At 37.8% G+C, this 21,095-nt stretch overlaps 1 protein-coding gene and 1 pseudogene across 2 annotated transcripts; one reads left to right on the top strand and one right to left on the bottom strand.

Annotated features, from left to right (window-relative positions):
- LOC131796297 (guanylate-binding protein 6-like) overlaps nucleotides 1–5,187 on the bottom strand; it is an 88,678-nt pseudogene extending 83,491 nt beyond the window's left edge.
- LOC131773445 (NLR family CARD domain-containing protein 4-like) lies at nucleotides 1,566–20,876 on the top strand. Of its 2 annotated transcripts, none has more exons than XM_066163682.1 (12): nucleotides 1,566–1,716; nucleotides 3,689–4,008; nucleotides 6,815–7,541; nucleotides 8,088–8,270; nucleotides 9,242–9,355; nucleotides 9,780–9,842; nucleotides 10,497–10,601; nucleotides 10,895–10,984; nucleotides 11,546–11,647; nucleotides 12,236–12,325; nucleotides 13,154–15,987; nucleotides 18,970–20,876. In XM_066163682.1, the coding sequence occupies exons 3-12, from the start codon at nucleotides 6,830–6,832 to the stop codon at nucleotides 19,258–19,260; spliced, it is 4,584 nt and encodes a 1,527-aa protein (XP_066019779.1). In that variant the 5' UTR covers nucleotides 1,566–1,716; nucleotides 3,689–4,008; nucleotides 6,815–6,829; the 3' UTR covers nucleotides 19,261–20,876. The 2 variants fall into 2 exon arrangements, with proteins under 2 accessions (XP_066019779.1, XP_066019778.1); XM_066163681.1 differs by having other exon boundaries at nucleotides 10,494–10,601.
- Nucleotides 20,877–21,095: the final 219 nt, after the last annotated feature.

The raw sequence follows: 21,095 nt of genomic DNA, 5'->3' as shown, positions 1-21,095 counted from the left end.
AGCCATCTTCAATACATGTTGGATGAGATAAGTTGCTCTATAACTTCGAGTAAAGGGTAAGTTGAAATAGCCGTCGGTAATTAGAAGAGTCAGCCACTTACCTACAAGTCTATAAATAGACTTGAGAATATAATGGCGAGGTAAAGGTATTTTTATCTGCTCCACTGACTAAGTGTTGAAATCTTTTTTAACACAGAATTTTTATCGTTTATCGGTCAGCTTTGATTTGAATTTAAGACTACATCCTTCTAACTGAATGGAGTGACAAGTACAGCGGTCTACAATCTAATTTTGTGATCCGTAGATGTCAAATGAAAGAACGAGCGATCGGTATGACTGGCAAAAGTACATTTATTTTTTCAATCCCGTTCTGTTGCAGAAAGTGTTTAAGGCCCAAAGGTAATTTATAGTTGAAAAATAAGCGGATGGTTCACTAATGAAATCAATGCAAAACTTGTCCTTTTTGGATGAAATTCTGTAACATAGATGGCTCCCAGGAAGTAGTTGTTTGACTGCATGGGACATTTTTAAGGTTTCCATATGCGGTGACCATGTAAGTGTGTCTTTGCACAAGGCGAAGAGAACTCACGCGATTACATTTTACTAGCAAATAGATAGGGCTTTCATTCGCTGAACGAATTTTTATCCACTGTAATCATAAAAATCACAATCTCCTCGATTGTGATTGGTTTAAAAGACTCTTGTTTTCCACTAATTCACTTGCCAAGTTGTTATTGGACAGGCAATAAGCTAATCACATTCAAAGTTGTAGTTTAAATCAACCAATCACAACCTTGGTTTCAATCACCACATAAACAGCGCACAGACTCCTAAATTGGGGCTTTCTTCAAAATTGGAGATTTTTTTCCTATGAACAGTGGCAACATCTTAGAAGACAGCGATGGTTTTGTTTGTAAATCGTAATGTTTATGATTAATTGGTAATAAGACTTCGTGTCATCCTATTCGGTCTGTAATTATCCTCGTGTTGCTCGAATATTTTTCGTTTTCTTATCGTGAGGTAGCCCCGCTTGATACGTTTTACCAAATAGAATAGTCTAGACGTTTATGCATGTTTTGTAGACTAACTGATCTGAGATACTACTACAGCAGATGGAGGTGAACCTCATCTCTGGTACACTAGGCAGATCTTGATGAAAAGCAAACAGAAATGATTTTTACAGAAATATACTTGTTTCCTAACTGGAGAGCTTATAAAATATTTCAGTGAAGTTGAGTCAATCTACTAAGACACAAATTCCGTGACTCAGTACTACCACTTGTCACGCAACATTCAACATGTCCTCAAGGAGTCACGGAATGGTTTTACACCAGTATTTCGTTAAACATTTCTCTTTCTTTTTGTGGCATAAAGGTCACCTATAGACTGTCGAGCCAAACTATTATTACTACAAGGAGCGATCAATAACAATGAAAAATATTTTTAAAACATTCAGCATTTCCGGCTTGAGCTAAAGATTACCTTTCCACGTGACTGGCAAGCTTGAGTGGAATGCAGAGGCGGGGCATCCCAGTTCACTCGAAATCAAAGTTTCAACTAAAGAATCCTTGTTTTTCCTCCTTTCAGCCCGGCTCTGAACTTTTAAAACAGTTCGTTATGTGAATTTCATTGAACGAAGTCGAAGTTGTACAACAGCTGTAGGTCAGTTTCATTAAACACGAGCATGTGCAATCGTCGGGTAAAGAGGAAATAGAGGTAAGGTTGTGGTCTGCCATCTTAGGCGAGAATGCATTTATGACATGGTTTTACTGGATGTCAAGATTTCTAACTCATGTACGCTTGAGAAAATGTATTATTGAGCTGCTCAAGTAATTTTTGTAGATTGGTATTTACAATATTTGTTTATGTACATTGAAGATCAACAACCTCTAATGCTTCATCGTGAAAGTTGCCTATGTCATCATGTTCCTGTTTATTTATATGGAGCGAGCTGAATTCGTATGAATTATTTGTATTTCCAGTATCTCATTGTTGTTTGGTTGTTCGTTTGATTTATTTCAATTAATTGAGACTGTTCTTTTAAAATCGATGAACTTCGAATTCATCGGTAACTGCTTGCATAGAGTGCTTCAATTTAAACGTAATGGGTATCGTTTAATCGACACCCGTTTACAAATTAAAGCTAAATTTACCACATTTAAAAGCATCTCGGCCAGCAGAAATATTCTTTATATAAGTCAATCGAAATGTTAAAGCCAAGACACCCGATGTGAAACGTTACTGAAACCTGATTCAAACATTGTACACTGCAGTAAATCATAATTCTGGAATATCATTTGCTGAAGTGAGTTCCTTAGAGCTGTTTTAATGCGACAAGCATTCATGATCATGACTTTGCCCAGCTTCCTTTCCCAACAGTTTATGAATTCTTAACTGTTACTTACTTTAGTATTGACTTAAAGCGAATCATCTCTATCTTGAGGTTAATTTTGATATATTGAATTTGCCATTTTGAAAATAGCTCTATATCTCAATCGTTACTTTTTGCTGCTGTAATTGCTTTTTTCAAATATCACTACTATGACACTTTAGATTATATACTAAGTTTGAATCCTATAATGGTGAGATCATTCTGCCTGTAGTTGTAATTAACTCTCAATGGCTTCACTTCAAACAACTTTGCTTTGCCCAATTTTTGTTAAAAGTTCTTGTTCATTCTACATCAAAATAATGCATAGGAGCATAATTTGTAACTTCTTCACTCCTATTAGTCTGTTACCTCTGTATGCTGTTTATTTTATTTTAATCTAGTGCTTTTATGATTTTAATTTTTAACTTGGGGACTTGAAAGTTGTCAGGGTATTTTCAATGGATACAAACTTCCTGTCACTAATCTGAGCTACTTTGAAATGCTCTCTTGCCTCTGTTTTTATATCATTGTTAACTCAGGGTCTAGAAATAACTTTTTTTTAACCTGGGCACCAATTGTCATAAATAATTGGATTCAGCCACCAGTTGAAGCAATGATTTGGTTGCTAAGTCTGAATGATTCCATAAAAATGCTCTCTTTAATTGCAATACAAAAAAGTTTCAAGGACCTCGATGATTTGTTGAAAACGAGTGTTGGAAGTTGATATAATCAATTATGGATTAATTTCTGCATTGCCGAGTGTTGGTTTGCATGAAGAATACTGAGAAAACCTTAAATAGATACCTGCTAGCATAGCTAACATTAACATTTTAGTTGCAAACAGTCAATTTTCAGTAGCATTGACAGCCAGCTCAGATTGCAATTTTGCACCTTGCTTCTATGAGCTATATTTATGCATGTTTTCCTTTGGGATTTTGTTTGTGATATTTTGTCTTTGTATGCATTTTAAAAGTATGTGTATTTGCTTTTAACTTTTGTAAACAAGTCTCTCTGAGAAACACCATGTTGCAAGAAAGTACCTTGTTTAAACATCAATATTCAAAAATAAATTAATATGAACTTTATAAACAGCTGACGTAATAAATATATTTTGTGTTGCCATGTGACTGTTCAGTAATAGATCATAGTTGACATCAAAATGTGTAAAGAACAAAAAAGTGGTGCATGAGGCACAGTAGAGTGTGCCATGGATGTGCTTACCACATTTTGATATAAGAACCAATCAAAGTACATGTATAATTCAGCTTATCATATAAACGGTGATAATTGATCCATACGTGTTTTACTTTGTTGCAGCTGAGTTCCAGAATATTCTGAATTCTGGTTAAGTTCCATTCCAACAGCTGCAGGTGTTCTGATACTTGACTAAGTGAACAGCCACAACTTACAGTGATTTTGGCACAGAACAGTTATTTTACCAACAGCTAGTTGAATTTTTTGCTGTCCACCAGATTAATCACTGCCCAGAAGCTTGTTGTGAATGCAATCCACCACACAATCTACTGGGTCAGTGGTTTATCTGGTGGATGGTATTATTGATTCAATCCAACAACAGCAAGTACCTGAGAGTTTAATTCAACTACTGCTACCATCTCACAGGAGAAGCAACTTGAAAAGTGAGTGTTTATCTTGTATGTATAATTGAAATAGAAATAAACTTATGAGTAGAAAATGCTCTTATGCTCAAGTAAACCATTTTAATCTCCTGCTGCCTTGATTGAGGTAGCTGTTGTAGCCCTCTTTTGTATTACCAAGATATAAGAAAAGCTAGAAGTAGCCTTACTACAGGTAAATAGAACTTCATTCTTCTATTTCCTAGCAATTTATAGCCGATTTTTCGAAATTTCAAGCCCATTACGCAATGTCAATTTCACACTAAACCTTGCACATACATGCACGGAGAAAAGTTTACTGGTGGGTTTCAAGATAGCTCGAATGTTTTCCAGGCTTGATCTGTTTTTAGTGCTTTTTTTAATCTTTCATAATTAGTCAGTTGGCCTCTGAGCTACAATCTGTTTGCACAGTTTTACTGTCCACTCACAGCTCTCACCTTCCCTTAGCTGAGGCTCCATCTGGTATTTGGTATGATCACTGTCTGCTCCTGAATATATGGGATATACAGTATATAGCTCATCATCTGATTCTTCAACTTGATTGAAAGTCTTGGCAGATTCTTTGACACAGATCCTAGTTAAAATTTTCCCTTGTCATCTTATCTCCTCCATTAGTAACAAAGGCTGTGCAGATTGTTACAAGTAATCCTTTTTGTGACACTTGCGACACAAATACTTCTTGTCAATAGGGCATCAACTTGCAACCAATATTCCTGAAGTTAATACTACTTTTTCTAATTATCTTGATCTGCCTTTGCAGAACAGTTTTTATTTTGATCCAATTATACCACAAGAAATTGAAACAGAAATTAGCTTGTTGCTATACAATAAAGCCCTGGGGCTTTATTCTACCCCTGTTAAACTGTTAAAACTTGCCAAATCAGTCATATCCATACCATTAACCAAAATTTTTAACCACTCTGTACTAACTGGGGTTTACCCTGCAAAACTTAAATATGCAAAAGTAATTCCAGTTTATAAGGGTGAAGACGAGACGTTACCTGAAAACTATCGGCCAATTTCTTTGTTATCAATTTATAATCGTTTATTTGAGAAAATTTTATAACGTAGACTGATAAAGTTTATAGATAAGAATGATATTCTTTATGATTTACAATATGGCTTTCGCAATAAACATATAGTACCCAGCACGCGATTCTTGATATTGTGAACACCATACATTCTTATATGGACAATAGAAAGTACTTATGTGGAATTTTTATAGATCTTAAGAAAGCATTTGATACTGTTAACCATGAGATTCTTTTGACAAAACTTGAACACTATGGAATAAGAGGAGTTATAAATTCTTGGTTTAGATCATATCTTTCAGATCGCCGACAGTCTATTGAAATAGACAAATGCATATCTGAAACTGAAACGATCGTATGTGGAGTACCTCTAGGCTCTGTACTTGGACCCTTGTTATTTTTGTTATATATTAATGACATCCATAAATCTTCCAAGGAATTTACTTTTTATCTTTTCGCAGACGATACAAGTCTAACTTATGCAAATGACAACTTACGTACTCTTGAACTAACTGTCAATAATGAACTTGAGAAAGTAAGCGAATGGCTTAATGCTAACAAACTAACGCTCAACGTCAAAAAGTCTAATTATGTCATTTTTCGTCCCCACCAAAAAAGAATGCCTTTCATTCCTCAAATTAAGATTTTCAATCCAACTCTAAATACTAGAGTAACTCTAGAGATGAAGGACTTTGTTAAATATTTGGGTATAATGATTGATTCTGAACTATCATGGAAGCATCATATTGACTTTATCTGTCACAAAATTAGTAGATCGGTCGGAATAATTGCTAAAATGAGGCATTACATTCCACGGCGTCTTCTTTTGAATTTGTATCATGCACTTATTTCTCCTTATTTAAATTATGGTATCTGTGCATGGGGCAACTGTCCACAGACCTACCTCAATAACAATTAAAGATACTTGTTCTGCAAAAACGTGCTCTGCGTTTGATTTATTTTTCTAAACCCAGAGACCATGCAATCCCTTTTTTTATTGAATCAAACTGCCTTCCTTTGCAGTCTTTGTTCTTTCAACAGTTAAGCTATTTAATGTATGACGTTCATGCTAAGACAGCTCCTAAAAGTCTTCTCGATAAGTTTGTGAAAATCAATACAGAACATCATTATAATACGCGATTATCTGCAAAAGAATGCTTCTCTGTCAAATTCTCTAGAACTGAAAAAATGAAAAAATCTTTTACTAGAATCGGTGTATCTATTTGGAATTCTATTCCACTTTCTGTTAAGACTCTCAACGTTTCTAATTTTTGTAAAAAAATTAAATTACTACTCCTTAATGTTCTAGGTAATGAAGATAATTATTTGAATGTTAATTTTTTAATAGAATATTTTGTGAAGTTAACCTGATATATTGTATATACCTCTAGTTGTAATTTTAGTCTTTTTCAAATAACAAAATCCCTTGTACTTGAATTTATATGTAAGGTGTTTCTTTCTGTATGTTTTTGTATTTCTTCTTTTCTTTTTTCTTATGTAATTTAATAACGCCTTTAGTTAAAGTCTTGTCCTGCCTAGATTAGCATTGTAGCTATTTGCAGGACATGAAGTTTTGTAAACCTTATATTTCTTTAAATAAAGAGTATGTATGTACTTGTTATATTTTTTCCATCAGCAAAAAATTGATGTACATGGTTTTGAGGGATTTCCACAGTCTTGGTATTGGACTGGAGGCTAGTTATTATGTCCAGGCTTAAATATGATGAATTAAATTAAACTCTAGTTTTTATATGTTTCTGTATTGCTTTTATTTTCAGAAGCTGATTGGGAATATGTCAGGAACTGCAAGAACTGACGAGAGCAGTTCAAAGAACATTTATGGTGACCCACCAAAGATCAATATTAGTCTTCCAGAGATAAGTGAACTAACCCAGAATTTTATACGTTGGAAGGATGTTCAACTCCCAATTGACATTCTGTTGTTAACAGTGAAGGACTGTGAGTTCTTGAGCTGCTACTATTACATTAATGATCCATTAAGAAGCTATTGCAAAGGCCTTGGTCATGTGTACTTTGGCAGCTTTGGTGAAGATCAAGATGTTAAACTGAAAGTTGCTTTGATGAAATGCTCAGAGAGATTTAAAGTTCCTGGTGGTGCTTTAACTGTTGTAAAAAATGCTGTCACTCAGCTGAGGCCAAAAGCTGTCTTTTCTGTGGGCCACTGTAGTGGTATGAATCAGGAATCAACAAAGCTTGGGGATGTGGTTCTGTCAGAAAAGCTCACAACCTATTCCTATCAGAAGGTTACAAAGGATGGAAAGAACTTTTGTGGGTTCACAACTCCTGTAAGCAGAGACATTACTGAACTCATTGAATGTGCAAGTCATGGTTGGAATCCACCCCTAGAAAATCCTAAAGAGAGGAAAGTTGAAGTCCTCTGTGGCGAGGTTTTGAGTGGTACTGAGGTTGTGCAAGCTGGATGGCGACGAGATGAACTAGTGAAGTCATTTCCTGAAGCAATTGCAATTGAAACAGAAGGAGAAGGTAAGGTCTCTTTTTCCTTTGAAGTTACTGTTACTGTAAAATCTGCTCAAAGAGATTTTTGGATATATTTGTATCCTGGGAGAGAGAGTTGATACTCATATTGTGTTGGCAAACTTTTCTGCAAGTGTTGAGAGATGCACTGGCTTGTGAGTGAACATACTGGACTTTAGATCAAGAGGTCTGGGTTCAAGCCCAGGGCTAATGTGATTGTGTTCTAGTCTTGGCTGGGACACTTTACTCTCACAGTGTGTCTCTATATCCAGGAGTACAGATGGCTACTGATGAACTGACCAGTATTTCATACACATGTTGAGTGAATAAGAGTAAAGTCTCAGTGGCTGAATGATATGGGACCTGGGAGAGGCTCATTCTACAGGGACTAGCTCGGCACCTAGTATGTTTTAGGTGACTTTCCAAAATATATCTCTATTTCCTTACAAATCTTTGATGACAATGGTAACAATGGGAGAGGTTGAAATCAGGAGATGTTGGAGAATACTAAAACTTGTTGTTTTATTCATAATAGCTTGTTATTGTATGTCTTAGGAGTTTTCAGTGCAGCACATGAACTGAAAATGGAGTGGGTTGTCATCAAGGGTATTTCAGGATATGCAGATGGAACTGAAGAAAAAGAAACCTGGCAAACATTTGCAAGTGTAACAGCAGCTTCTCTTGTTGTCAGAATTCTAAAGGAATGCAGTATTTTTGAAGATTGGCCACATTACAAAGGTAAACAGATCAACTTTGGTCTTTTTTAGGCCTACAGTATATTTGCTAACAGTCACTAGCTGTGCTCACAGTCACTATATGTGGTGGAACTGAATTACCAAAACTGAATTAAAACCATGATTAATGACCTATGATCATGCACTGACCAATCAGAACAGCTCTTCACTCAGAACGGCTCTTCACTCAGAATTGTTACATGTTTGTCAGCAATTTCACAGGCTCTGCTTTTGTGTGTTGCACTGGGCTAACAAAATGTGAGAAATTAAAGATAATGATGTTGACCTGAACTTAACATACAGGAGCTCTAATTTTCTTACTACAAAGATGGATGGTGGGATGCTTTCAAACTTTTTGGGAAGAAGACTTCCAACCTCACCCCACTATATAATACACCCAGAAACTCCTGCTTTAGCCCAACCCCTCCCCTACCAGCACAGCCCTTATTTTATAAACCACAGGTAACCCAGGTTCCTCCAATCGGTCCAAAGAAGGGCTAATGCTCGAAACATCAGCTGTAGAAACTCTTTACGGTGGCCATTTACATTATCAACTTAGTTAATAAAACCAAATTATCATTGCTAACCAAACAACAGTAACTGTTAACTCTTGCAGATAGGAAATTACTTGAGCCATTATCGTTGTCTACAAATTCCCAGTATGTCTATTGAGACTTATAGGTGCCAGTCTTTTTCAACCCAATTATTGTATGGTGCCTCTCCTAAGAACTGCGGTTAAATGCTGAATTTTTATGCAGAGGAAGGAAGGATCACACACATCTTAAATTCCTCACGTAGATTTGCATTTTTAGATATCTTACACCCACATTCGTTTGAGTTATGTCCTAACCTTTGCAAGCAAGGTTAGGACGCAGTATTCGAATTATGTTGGTTTGAACTACATAAAGCCGCATGTCTGTCTCAAACCTCATAAGGCTGTCTAACCGCTGTCTGTTTGGTTTTGTGTTCTTGAAGATAATTCAACTGACAGACAACATTCAGCACTGAGTAAAGAAGTTGCGGTAGAGCCATGCTGCTCTAGTGCCCGGTCTTCCCAACAGCAACATGTTTCGTCTACCAAAACAGCAGGTATGTATTTGAATCAACAGATGCAGTGAGAAACTGTTTCTTTTATTCTTATTGCTGTGAAACTCACCATAGAGTTCTCTCTTACTTAGTAGGAGAGCTTGAGAGCGCAGAATCCGAGGGTCTGGGGCTCGATGCTGCATATTGACTCATGACATCTTCCTTTAGACTAAACTAATTAGCGTTGCTGTTTGCGGTTTAGCTTTCTCTCTTCTGTTGATTAGCCATTTTTCTTGAAACTTTATGGCATATATTCCATAGAAATCTCTTGTGTTCACGGTTTTCTTAGTCTTACAGAAATACATTTTTGCGGCTAGATTTCTTTGACATGCAAATAATTACCTGCCATTATTTAATTAGTAATGAACCTGATTAAATGCCCACCTCGCTGTCTCTCGGTTTAAATTACTTTCCTTATGTTTGTAAGGTAGAAAAAGGAAGTCATCAAGCGGGTTACTGGACCAGGGCATAAAGCGCTCAAAGCTTGAAGGTATTAGTCACTAAGGACTTCAGTTTTTAACTTCTTCAGAATCTGCATTGTGATTTAGACTTTCGGACTGGAGGATTTTAAGTGTTACATAGTTACAACAAGATTTGAGATTTTCCTTAATAATAATTGCACTTGTTAAAGAACAAATCAATATATTTTTAAGATTTTTGTGTAGCGGAACAAACGATAGCCTCGATTACCAGTTGCTGTTGATGAAATGAGCCCGCGCTTCTCTCCTTCACGGATCGGAGACTGCACTTGGGAATTAGGTGCAAATCGAACCTAGCGACGAAGATTTAGAGTGCCCTTACCCAAGCTGCTTATTGTATGGAAAAGAGTTTTTTTTATAGCCTTTCGCAAAGTAGAGATATAAATGGTAGGTCACCAAATCCGTTTGACGTGGCGAGGACATTTTTTCTTCCTGGCAGAAAAAAGAGAACAAGAAATCTTCTGGTCGCGTATATGGGCGTGTAAATTTCGTGTAAAATGATGCACGGTAGGATGCATAATGCAATGGCACGAAGTGGCCTCGAAACCAAATTCCTCAAGAGACGTTTCACGAGGAAAGGAAATAGCCCCATTGCTACAATGAATCTGTTGGCTCGAAAAATCTGGTCTAATTTTTTTTTTCTTTTTACATTTGTTATCAAGCAGTGGGTTCTACTAAACAGTTGCCTCGGCCAGAGGTGAAACGCCGTAAGGAAGAGTCGTCTCCGAAGGACGCCTTAACTCCAAAGAAAGGAAAAACTCATTTTGCAGGTAAAATGAGGACATATCTATGGGCGTGCCCAGTGACCCCCACCCCCCAACCCGATCTTTCTTCCCCTTGCCTTTGTAAAATAAATATGCGTGGATTCAGCAAAATGGCATGAATAGATGCGTTAAATGATGGAAAGTAGGGTTGCATAATGAGGTTGCACGAATTGGGCTTGAAACAAATTCATTAGGAGACGGTTTATAAGGAAAGGAAAAAGCTCCATTGTCACAATAAATCTGTTGTCTCAAATATTATGTTCTGGTCTAATTATCTTTTTACATTTGTTACCATGCAGGTGGTTCTACTAAACATTCGCCTTGGCCAAAGGTGAAAGGCCGTGATGAAGAGTCGTCTCCGAGTGACGCCTCAATCCCAAAGGAAAGAGGTAAAATGAGGACATGTCTATGGGCGTGCCCGCTAACCCCCACCCCCCAACCCCATCATCCTTCACCCTGCCTTTGTAAAATAAATATGCGTGGATCCAGCAAAGTGGCATGAATAGATGCAATACGTACTACTCGCTATCCCCTCATCTTGATGCTTTGCTGTGATGTCTTTATTTTTGTTGTCAAGCAAGGAGTTCCTTGCGACGAAGATTTAGAATGGCCTTACCCAAGCTGCTTATTGTATGGAAAAGAGTTTTTTAGAGCTTTTTGCAAAGTAGAGATATAAATGGTAGGTCACCAAATCCGTTTACGTGGCGATGACAATTTTTCTTCCTGGTATAAAAAAAAAGAAATCTTCCATTTGCGTATATGGGCGTGTATATTTCGTGCAAAATAATGCACAGTGGGATGCATATTGCAATGGCACGAAGTGGCCTTGAAACCAAATTCCTCAGGAGACGTTTCACGAGGAAAGGAAATAGCTCCATTGCTACAATGAATCTGTTGGCTCGAAAAATCTGGTCTAATTTTTTTTTCTTTTTACATTTGTTATCATGCAGGGGGTTCTACTAAACATTTGCCTTGGCCAGAGGTGAAACGCCGTAAGGAAGAGTCGTTTCCGATGGACTTAACTCCAAAAGAAGGAAAAACTCGTTTTGCAGGTAAAATGAGGACATATCTATGGGCGTGCCTGGAGACCCCCACACACCCCCCCCCCCAACCAATCTTTCTCTTCCCTGCCTTTGTAAAATAAATATACATGGATCCAGCAAAATGGCATGAATAGTTGAAATACGTACTACTCGCTATCCTCTCATCTTGATGCTTTGCTGTGATGTGTTTATTTTTGTTGTCAAGCAAGGAGTTCCTAGTGACGAAGATTTAGAGTGGCCTTACCCAAGCTGCTTATTGTATAGATAAGAGGTTTTTAGAGCTTTTCGCTCGATCACACAGTCGAGATATAAATGGTAGGTCACCAAATCCGTTTACGTGGTGATGACAATTTTTCTTACTGACTGGGAAAAAAAAACAAAAACAAAAAACGAACAAAAAATCCTCTGGTCGCGTATGTGGGCGTGTTAAATGATAAAAAGTAGGGTTGCATAATGCAGTGGCACGAATCGGCCTTGAAACAAATTCATCAGGAGACGTTTTATTAGGAACGGAAAAAGCTCCATTGCCACAATAAATCTGTTGGCTCAAATAATATGTTCTGGTCTAATTATCTTTTTACATTTGTTACCATGCAGGTGGTTCTACTAAACATTTGCCTCCGCCAAAGGCGAAACGCCGTAATGAAGAGTCGTCTTCGAGTGACGCCTTGACTCCAAAGAAAAGAGGTAAAATGAGGACATGTCTATGGGCGTGCCCGTTAACCCCCACCCCCCCAACCCCATCTTCCTTCCCCCTGCCTTTGTAAAATAAATATGCGTGGATCCGGCAAACGGCATGAATAGATGCAATACCTACTACTCGCTATCCTCTCCTCTTGATACTTCGCTGCAAGGAGTTACCAGCGACGAAGATTTAGAGAGGCTTTCGCAGAAACTCGAAAAATGAATTTGACATGCAAATAATTACCTGCCATTATTTAATTAGTAATGAACCTGATTAAATGCCCGCCTCGCTGTCTCTCGTTTTAAATTACTTTCCTTATGTTTGTAAGGTGGAAAAAGGAAGTCATCAAGCGGGTTACTGGACCAGGTCATAAAGTGCTCAAAGCTTTATGCCCTGTTTATAACTCCTTCAGAATCTGCATTCTGATTCTGACTATCGGACTGGAGGATTTTAAGTGTTACATAGTTACAACAAGATTTGAGATTTTCCTTGACGTTTGTCTTAATAATAATTGCACTTGTCACAGAACAAATTGATATATTTTTTAAAGATTTTTGTGCAGCAGAAAAAATGATAGCCTCGATTACCAGCCGCTGTACGTGAAATGAGCCCGCGCTTCTTCCCTTCACGGGAGGGTCGGAGACTGCACTTGAGAATCGGGTGCAAATAGAACCCCTTCTCCCCCACTCCCCAGAAAAGACAAAAACAAATTACAATTACAATTGGAAGGAAATTGTCTCCTCGCTGTTAAAAAGCCTTGGTCGAGTAATGTTGTTTTCGATGTGGCAGATAGAAGAGTCTTTTTCAAGCCATTTTCTTTTTGTCTACAGATTCGTCTGTAACAGAAATTTTGGAATGGTGCCAGAATCAGCTGAGGACGTTTTACACTGACACCATGTGTCAAGTGAAAATAACACCATGGGACCCAGACAACACGGTACACATTAATGACATTTACATACAGTTAACGTGTTTACAAGACCACAGTAAACCTGACGGGACAACCAAAAAAAGACTGGGAGACAGCAGTGAAGTATTTGAAGGTGACGAACATCATCCCATCCGTAGACGAATTCTAGTGTATGGAAGACCTGGAATAGGAAAGTCTACTTTCACTCAAAAAGTAGCTGTGGATTGGGCAAATGGCAAAAAGGAGATCCTCAAAAAGTTTGCTCTTTTACTGTTAATCAAATTACGAGACGTTTGTGATATTTCGGACCTCTGTAGCATTTTGAAAGCCGCTGAACTGGTGTCTGCTGATGACCCGATGGCAGTCGATAACTTGTATGAATATGTCCGTCAGAACCAGGAGAAAGTGCTGCTCATTTTGGATGGATATGATGAGTACAGCGGTGGAAAATCATCCCCAATTCACCAGATTTGGAGAGGCAGTCAACTGAGAGACTGTTGTGTAATGATCACAACGCGGCCAGTGAAAGAAGATGAGCTTAGAGTGCCAAGTCACGCTCAGTTTGAACTTAACGGGTTCGATAGCTTGGAACAGAAGAAACAGTTTGCAAGTAAGATTCTTCCTGATGAGGAGGACGTTAAAGGGCTACTTGAATACCTGGAGAAGCATGACCTCGAGGAGATGGCAGAGATTCCGCTATTATTGTTGATGTTGTGTCTTCTGTGGAAAAAGAAAAAGCATCAATTACCAACATCTCGTGCGGAAGTTTACGTAGAATTTATTCAAACTCTCTTGGATCATATGGCTACTAAAGATTCTGACAACGTCGCAACAGATGAAAGCATAGAGAAATATCAAGAGGAACTTTCCAAGATAGGAGAACTTGCTTTTGATGCTCTTTTGGAGGACCGCCTTCATTTTAACTTCAGCAAATTTCCGCATGGTGATCTCTTCGAGAAGCTTATTCATGTCGGGTTTTTCCAAGTTTCCAAACGTTCCGCCTTGAATCGTGAGAAGATCGTGTATTTTCTTCACAAGTCCGTTCAGGAGTTTCTCGCCGCCTGGTTCATCGTTCAAAAACTGAAGGTTAAGAAGAATGAACCTGTCACCTTCTTGTCGGGAATGGATACGTTTGAAAAATCAAGGAAGATGGCTGAAGTTCTAAAATTCGTTTGTGAGTTGTCATCAGAAGCTGCTGGCATTGTTTTTGATCATCTACGTTATGTCGGAGAGAAAGAAGGTCTCACAAATTACAATTTTACTAGGACGCCTTCTGTCAAAGATTTGTCTTATGCACAAGAGGAGTTTATTCTATTCTGTGTCGATTATTTGTTTCGTTGTCCAGCCTCAGACAGACTAGCTGTGTATTCTGCATTTCTCTCATGTGTTAACCATGTTGTAATACTTGATGAGGAACACTCGTCTACTGCTGCCAAAACGCACTTCTTCAAAGACACCACCAGTTTTCCGAACTATATATTTCGAACAAGAATTTCAAAAAGAATTCCAACAAGAATTCCTACAAGAATTCGAACACTTCTACTGGAGAGGACTGAAGATGATAATTTCCCTTCCATATCGTTTGACTTTGACAAAACGCACTTCTTCAAAGACACCACCAGCTTTCCGAACTATTTATTTTACTCAGATTTGAAGAGTAATTATGATGATTTTCTATCCATAGCGTTTGACTTGAACACGGTCCTTTTAACGTGCTCTGGAGAAATTAAAGATGTTAAAAAATACGCCGATTTACGCAAGGCGGAGTTTTTCCTCAAAAAAAGCGAAATGAGAAACTTTTTTTATCTACGTCGCATAACAAATACTGTTCTTTGTTCTAAACTTTTTCATGAACTGATATCAGCGCCGGTTTGTTCTTCTCAGCTACCTGTGGATAATCTGCGAAATAATGAAGACGACAACATTGCACTGTCTTTGACTGAGGACAGATCTGACCAGACGCAACAACATTGTTTGTCACTGGTGAGAGAGGTTCAGTTAGGTAACACAACAGTTGAGGAATTTGTTCTGTTGAAGAACTTGTTTCCCTTATTAACAGCTCCTCGAGATATTGATATAATGGGAAGCGTGACAGATGGCTTGGAAGTTAATTCGATTGATAGCGGGATTCACAGAATTAATTTTACCGACAATCTCCACAGTTTAAAACTTCATTGTATCAATCTAACAGCAAAGTGTGCTGCTTTTATTGCTGAGTCACTGCACCACTCTCCAAACTTGCATACGCTCAGCTTGTTAGGGAACCCCTTACACAGCGGTGTGAGTCATTTGGCTGAGAATCTTCATCACGTGCCACAGTTGACTAAGTTAGAGTTAGTTAAAGTACAAATGGGAGAAAAGGAATGTGCTGCACTGGTTGCCTCACTACAGTACTTAAACAAGTTAGAAGAACTGGATATGTCTTACAATGCACTGGGTCACGGGATCATTGAACTGGCCAAGAACCTGAACAGTGTACCCAATCTGACTAAGCTGAACCTGTCATCTACAAATATGGGTGAAGATGAAGCATCAGCACTGGATCGTGCACTTAAGGATGTTCCAAAGCTGAGAATTCTTGATCTAGGGGGGAATCCACTTGGCAGAGGAGTCAGGGACCTGCTCCAGCATCTCAGCAGTGTTCCTAAGCTGAGTATCCTGTTCCTGTCTAGTTTTCAGATGACAAAGACAGAGATTGAAGAGTTGTGTACAGCAGTAAAAGGGAGAGGCATCACTTTGTTCACTGATTACCATGTAAGAGTCTTTTTGTTGTTTCACTCAGTTGTATCTAAACTTTAGTTAGACTTTCCTCAGAATAGCACTAGATATTGTTTCCAGCAAGTTGCTTTTGATAAAATTTATCAGAGTAGTCTGCATGGGAAAGAATGTAGACACCAGGAACAGTCACTGTTTTCGAAATTTTCTATTTCTATTTTGTGACATCAGGAGCAATTGTTGGGGATGGCGGAGACCGTAAACAGCCCATGTTAAGTACTTTAATGGTTCATGTAATGCTTCTTTGACTATGGTTTCCAGAAAAATTTGTCTAAGATTAAATTAAGACATAAACAAATTTAGCTTTCAAAACTTTGATATTATTTACAGACAGTAGTTTCCAGTGTAGTGGATGCTTGATTACTGAAACCTAATTGAAAACTTTGGGAGTTTGATTCATTCGAGTTCATTAGATTCGCCTTTGAGTTTTAGCGAAATCTTGTTAGAGAAATCTTCTGTAGCTATGCCTTACATAAGAGAGAGAAAAAAAGATGAATTGTGAGAATTTTTCTCGGACCAAACTTCTTTGCGCAATGGTAATTTTTGAATTTTCTAGGCTTGTGTTGTTATTATGGGATGCTTTTATTTGGGTTTGATTATGTGCCCTGAAATTACTGTGAACCCATACATGCTTTGGATTTGATGACGTTGGTCCCTACAATCTGTACCAGCATCTACTCGCTTTTATTAACAGGAAGCGTTAACCCAACAAAATAGAAAGAACCAAACAAAAAGGTTTTTCTTGTGTTAAATCCAAATGCGTGTTTTAAAAAGCGAAAGTCATGTTGATTCTATGGTCATAAATTTACATTTTAAGGCTTGTGCTGATAATAGGAAATAATTCACCAAAAGTTGTCGGTGAAATGATTAACATCCAAAAAGAAACTGACACGGTGCTATAATTTACTTGCACTTAAATGGTTTCATTATTCTTATTTATCAGTTGGATTCTTTTTGTCTTTAGCTGCACTGCTCATGTTGAGTAACTCCGTCAGATGCTCGTAGAGCCCTCGGTCGCCTTTGTCATAGAAGCCTATTTTTTTTTTCTTTTAAGAAAAATTAAAGAAAAACATTGTAAATAGCGAATTTGTTAAAATGACTATTTCAAACCTTACACTCTAAAACCTTTTTGGTGTGTTAAACGAAAATATAACTTAGAATAAAGAGCAAAGTACTCTGGGGTTGGTAATAAGGCAAAAAAAGATAATAGCGAGAAGGAATTGGAAAAGAAGACAGGCGGGCACAAAATTCAATGGATAAATATATATATATAGATATATTATTTTTTTGGAGGGGGAGGGGGGTGGGGAAATGAGGAAAAAAATCAAGAAAGTGTTTCACATGGGTCACCTCTGATAATGTCATAAATTATGTAATTATGACGTCACAATGCTTGCGATGTACTTCTAAGTTATGAATAAAACAACACAGCTGTCTTGAAACAATAGGGCTGATTCTGTGTCTTTTAGTATTTCTGGCTCTGTCTCCAAAGCCATTACAATTTTAGCATCCATGTGCGCTATTTCCCCAGCTCTTCGTGTGAGTCTGTCCACAAGTGCCTCTAATTCAGCGGGATCTGAATCCTTTGCAGCTATGAGTTTTTCTGCTTTTCTAAAGTCTTGCGTACAGTGTCCTTTGTAGGCTCCTCGGATCGATATCATTTTGGTTATATCCTCTGTCATCCTGGTCACGGCACCAATGTTACAACTATTGTAACTACGAAGTATCACGCGATGGTCAAGACAGCTGTGTTGTTTTATTCATAACTTAGAAGTACATCGCAAGCATTGTGACGTCATAATTACATAATTTATGACAGATAAGCGCTTCGGCTCGATGTTCCCATTCTGTATCCAAAATAAGACCAATATTACCACGTCCTAAACAAAATAAAGCGCTTGCACTAGTCGTGAGAAGAAGCCTTTTGGAGGCGAAGTTTCCATTAACACCTCATTCAGCTGAAAGATCTAGGAAAGACGTTATGTTATGGAACCTGTGAAATTAGCGCTTGAAGAATGAAGCATTACTGTGCGTCAGGCGTAAGCGCCCTGCTAGAAAACAAACGAAAAATCAAAAGAAATCATTTAAAAGCTTAAACTTCATAGGCGCGACCCGTGACACGCGGCTACTAGTCAAACTCGGCACTGCGCTATAATTTACTCGCTCTTAAATGGTTTCCTTATTCTTATTTATCAGTTGGATTCTTTTTTAAGTGTCTCGTATATGATTCAAATGGTTTTGTCAGAAAAGTATGGTTACATTGAGAGGAGAGTTCTTTACTTTTGGGAAAGTCAAGGAAAACATTACATCGAGGACTCCGGGTCATCAAAAAGAAATATTTAGGGTTGTCTGTCTTTCAATCGTGTAACAATTATGTTGGTTGAGAGGTGAACTGGAGTAAAACCCGTTGCGTGTAGTCGTGCAAGGTTGGAAAATTGTTAAATCGTTGATTTACTCTCGGGCAGACAATAACGTAGCTAATACTTTGTGTGTGGAAAATAAAATAATTTCGAAGATATTAGACAGTTTTCCTCCCCCCAAAAAAGTTAGTATTTATTGTAGTTTATGTGTTTGTTTGTAAACCTTCACCTCATCTTAATCGTCAGGGAGCATTGTTTTTTGTTATTTGTAACTGAGATCGTTTTCTTTGTTGTAAAATGGTTTTAGTCCCTTGTAGCTATTTGAATTCAAAAGTGAATGTCCTCTTTCACTGCTCGCTATAAGGACAACTATCTTTGACTGAGTGAAATATTTATCTTGTGTGTTAAAATGTAAGTTGAGTGTTACATAGAAATTAATGAAACAGGTGTATGTTGCCATAGCGAAGGAAACGTAATATTCCGATATACGTGGGGAGAATCAAAATCCTTTAGATATTTATCTGGTGTGAAAATGCCAGTTGAGAGTTTCACAAAATTGGTGCTGTGGTTGATGTTGTGTCCTTTTTTTGTCCTGTGATAGGAAAATGAAAGTGGAGATGAAATAGAAGATGAAAGGGTGATCAAACGACTTACAAAAGCTGAGCTGAAAATAAAAGGAACAAGGTTTAGAAAAGAGCCAGATGATGATGATGATGACGACGACGACGACGGCGATGACGACGACGGCGATGATGATGACGACGATGATGATGACGAAAGTGAGGATGATGACCATGACGATGACGAAGATGAAGACAGTGAGCATCTCGATGATGATGATGGCGATGATGAAGATAGTGACGATCTCAATGATGATGATGAAAATGAGTAAGCGCTCTGAAAAAAGGTTTCTGTGGCAACTGATTTAGCGAGCAGTAAGAAGACTGATATTTCAGAATATAATCCATCAAATATTTTTGCTTGCGCGCGGGATTGGTCTAAATGCGTCACGTGACCGAATATAAACCAGCCAAAACTAGAGAATATCCGTGAATACACTCCAAGTGACATTCCCCGATTTTCAAACCTTAACGTCCACAACAATAGAAGTCTTCGTTTCCAATTTGTGGTGGTTACAGAAGGAAGGACATGTTTTGTGTTCATACAGTTGTACCAGCGAACACTGAAAAGTGAACATCCTACTTAATAAACGGTGAACTGTTCGTAAACACTTTCCCCGCGCGTTGCAAAAATAATCGAAGAAAGATGAACACAATAGCCTCTATTTGGCGCAAAAATATTCTCGTATATTTGTCCTTAGACATTATCTGTTGCTCTAAGCTCTCACTTTTCCTCGAGCTTCACTCAGAAACTTTTCGCATCTCGGAACAGATAATGTCCGAACAGCGAAAAAAAAACAAAAACCATCGTGCATATATTTGCGCTAAATAAAGACTATTGTTTATTTGGAATTTCGGAAATTACTGGACGTGTTTCCCGTCTCTTACGGTGTTATATCTTTATGTCAGCATAAAGTATAGGAGTGGCGTCCAGTTCGAATTGAAAACTTAGATAATTTGCCGACAGTATTTCCCTTCTGATCACAGATCACGCAAATTTTCGTGATTTCACGTTGTTGTTTTACAGTGGACGGCTGAGAGATGAACAGAGTTTTAAACGCACGCGCTGAGCGACTGTTCTGCTCATTATTTATATCTTTTGTTTTGCCACATCCTCGTTGCCGTTGTCGTGGTTTCCTGAAGTTCCCTAATTTTTAGTCCCGCGTGAAACGTCTTATATTGTAACTGGAAATGCAAGTTCTTTTCAGCAATAAAGTACCGAGTTGTTACTCAGTTTTTTTGCCGATCAGAACGCTAAACGAATTTCTTAGGATATCAGAGTGAAATAGTTTAGCATAGATTCCAAAAGTGACTTTTTGACGCGAAGAAAGAAAGGCCTCTCTATTCGTCTGTGCCAGGCTCTCCTTTTATGGAGACGGCCAAAAAAGGGGTGAGCTGAGGCATTGGAGGTCTCGGGAAGAGTGAGAGGAGCTTCCTTTCCTTCCCAAACCCCAATTTTCACTCTTCCAATAATTCGATCTTTTCCAGCAACTGAGACCCTGGCAGAAGACAAGCTCAATTTTTTCAAGTTAATTAATTCAAATTACTCAACTCAATTAATTCAAACCTTTTAATTCAATTAATTTTATTGATTCTAATCAGCTGACAAGCTCATTTTGTCCTTACAAAAAAAGCCGACTTTCAGAAAAGGAACAGATGAATGATTCCTTGAGCTTGGATCAGTTCACAGGCAGCGCTGTGCTTTGAATTAGGCTTATTTTGTGATGCTTTACATTGATGATGCTTGAAACTGGAGATGTATGGAAAATCTTTCGTGATCAGAAAAGTTTAAGTCGATATTTGGTGTTACAAGTTAAAAATGCTTGTTCGTCTCACTTGTCACTGTAAATAGCAATTTAGTTCGTCAATTTTTACCCAACGTTGTGACTTTTTTTACCCTCACTTTTATTGATTTATTAAAAGAATTTTTATGAAATATTTTTGTCTCTTTGTAATTAAAGTACAGATAGCATAAGAGCTTGAAAAGACCCTGTATACGACCTGTATCCTTGTTGTCTGGACCCCAAAGCACAGTCATTTAAATAGTTTTTTCAAAGCTGAACGCACCACGCACAGAACGATATTTTTGCGCAGACATTTTTATTAA

Source organism: Pocillopora verrucosa, chromosome 3 (genome assembly GCF_036669915.1).
Source record: "Pocillopora verrucosa isolate sample1 chromosome 3, ASM3666991v2, whole genome shotgun sequence".
In the NCBI taxonomy this organism is placed as follows: domain Eukaryota; kingdom Metazoa; phylum Cnidaria; class Anthozoa; order Scleractinia; family Pocilloporidae; genus Pocillopora; species Pocillopora verrucosa.
Note: the sequence above shows the minus strand (reverse complement) of the source record. Positions and strands in the feature narration are given on the sequence as shown.

Coding starts and splice junctions, on each gene's coding strand:
- LOC131773445 (XM_066163681.1), top strand. CDS start 6,830: ATGTCAGGAACTGCAAGAACTGACGAGAGCAGTTCAAAGAACATTTAT. Junction 9,843..10,493: donor AAAGCGCTCAAAGCTTGAAG/GTATTAGTCACT, acceptor TTTGTTATCAAG/CAGTGGGTTCTACTAAACAG. Junction 10,985..11,545: donor CTCAATCCCAAAGGAAAGAG/GTAAAATGAGGA, acceptor GTTATCATGCAG/GGGGTTCTACTAAACATTTG.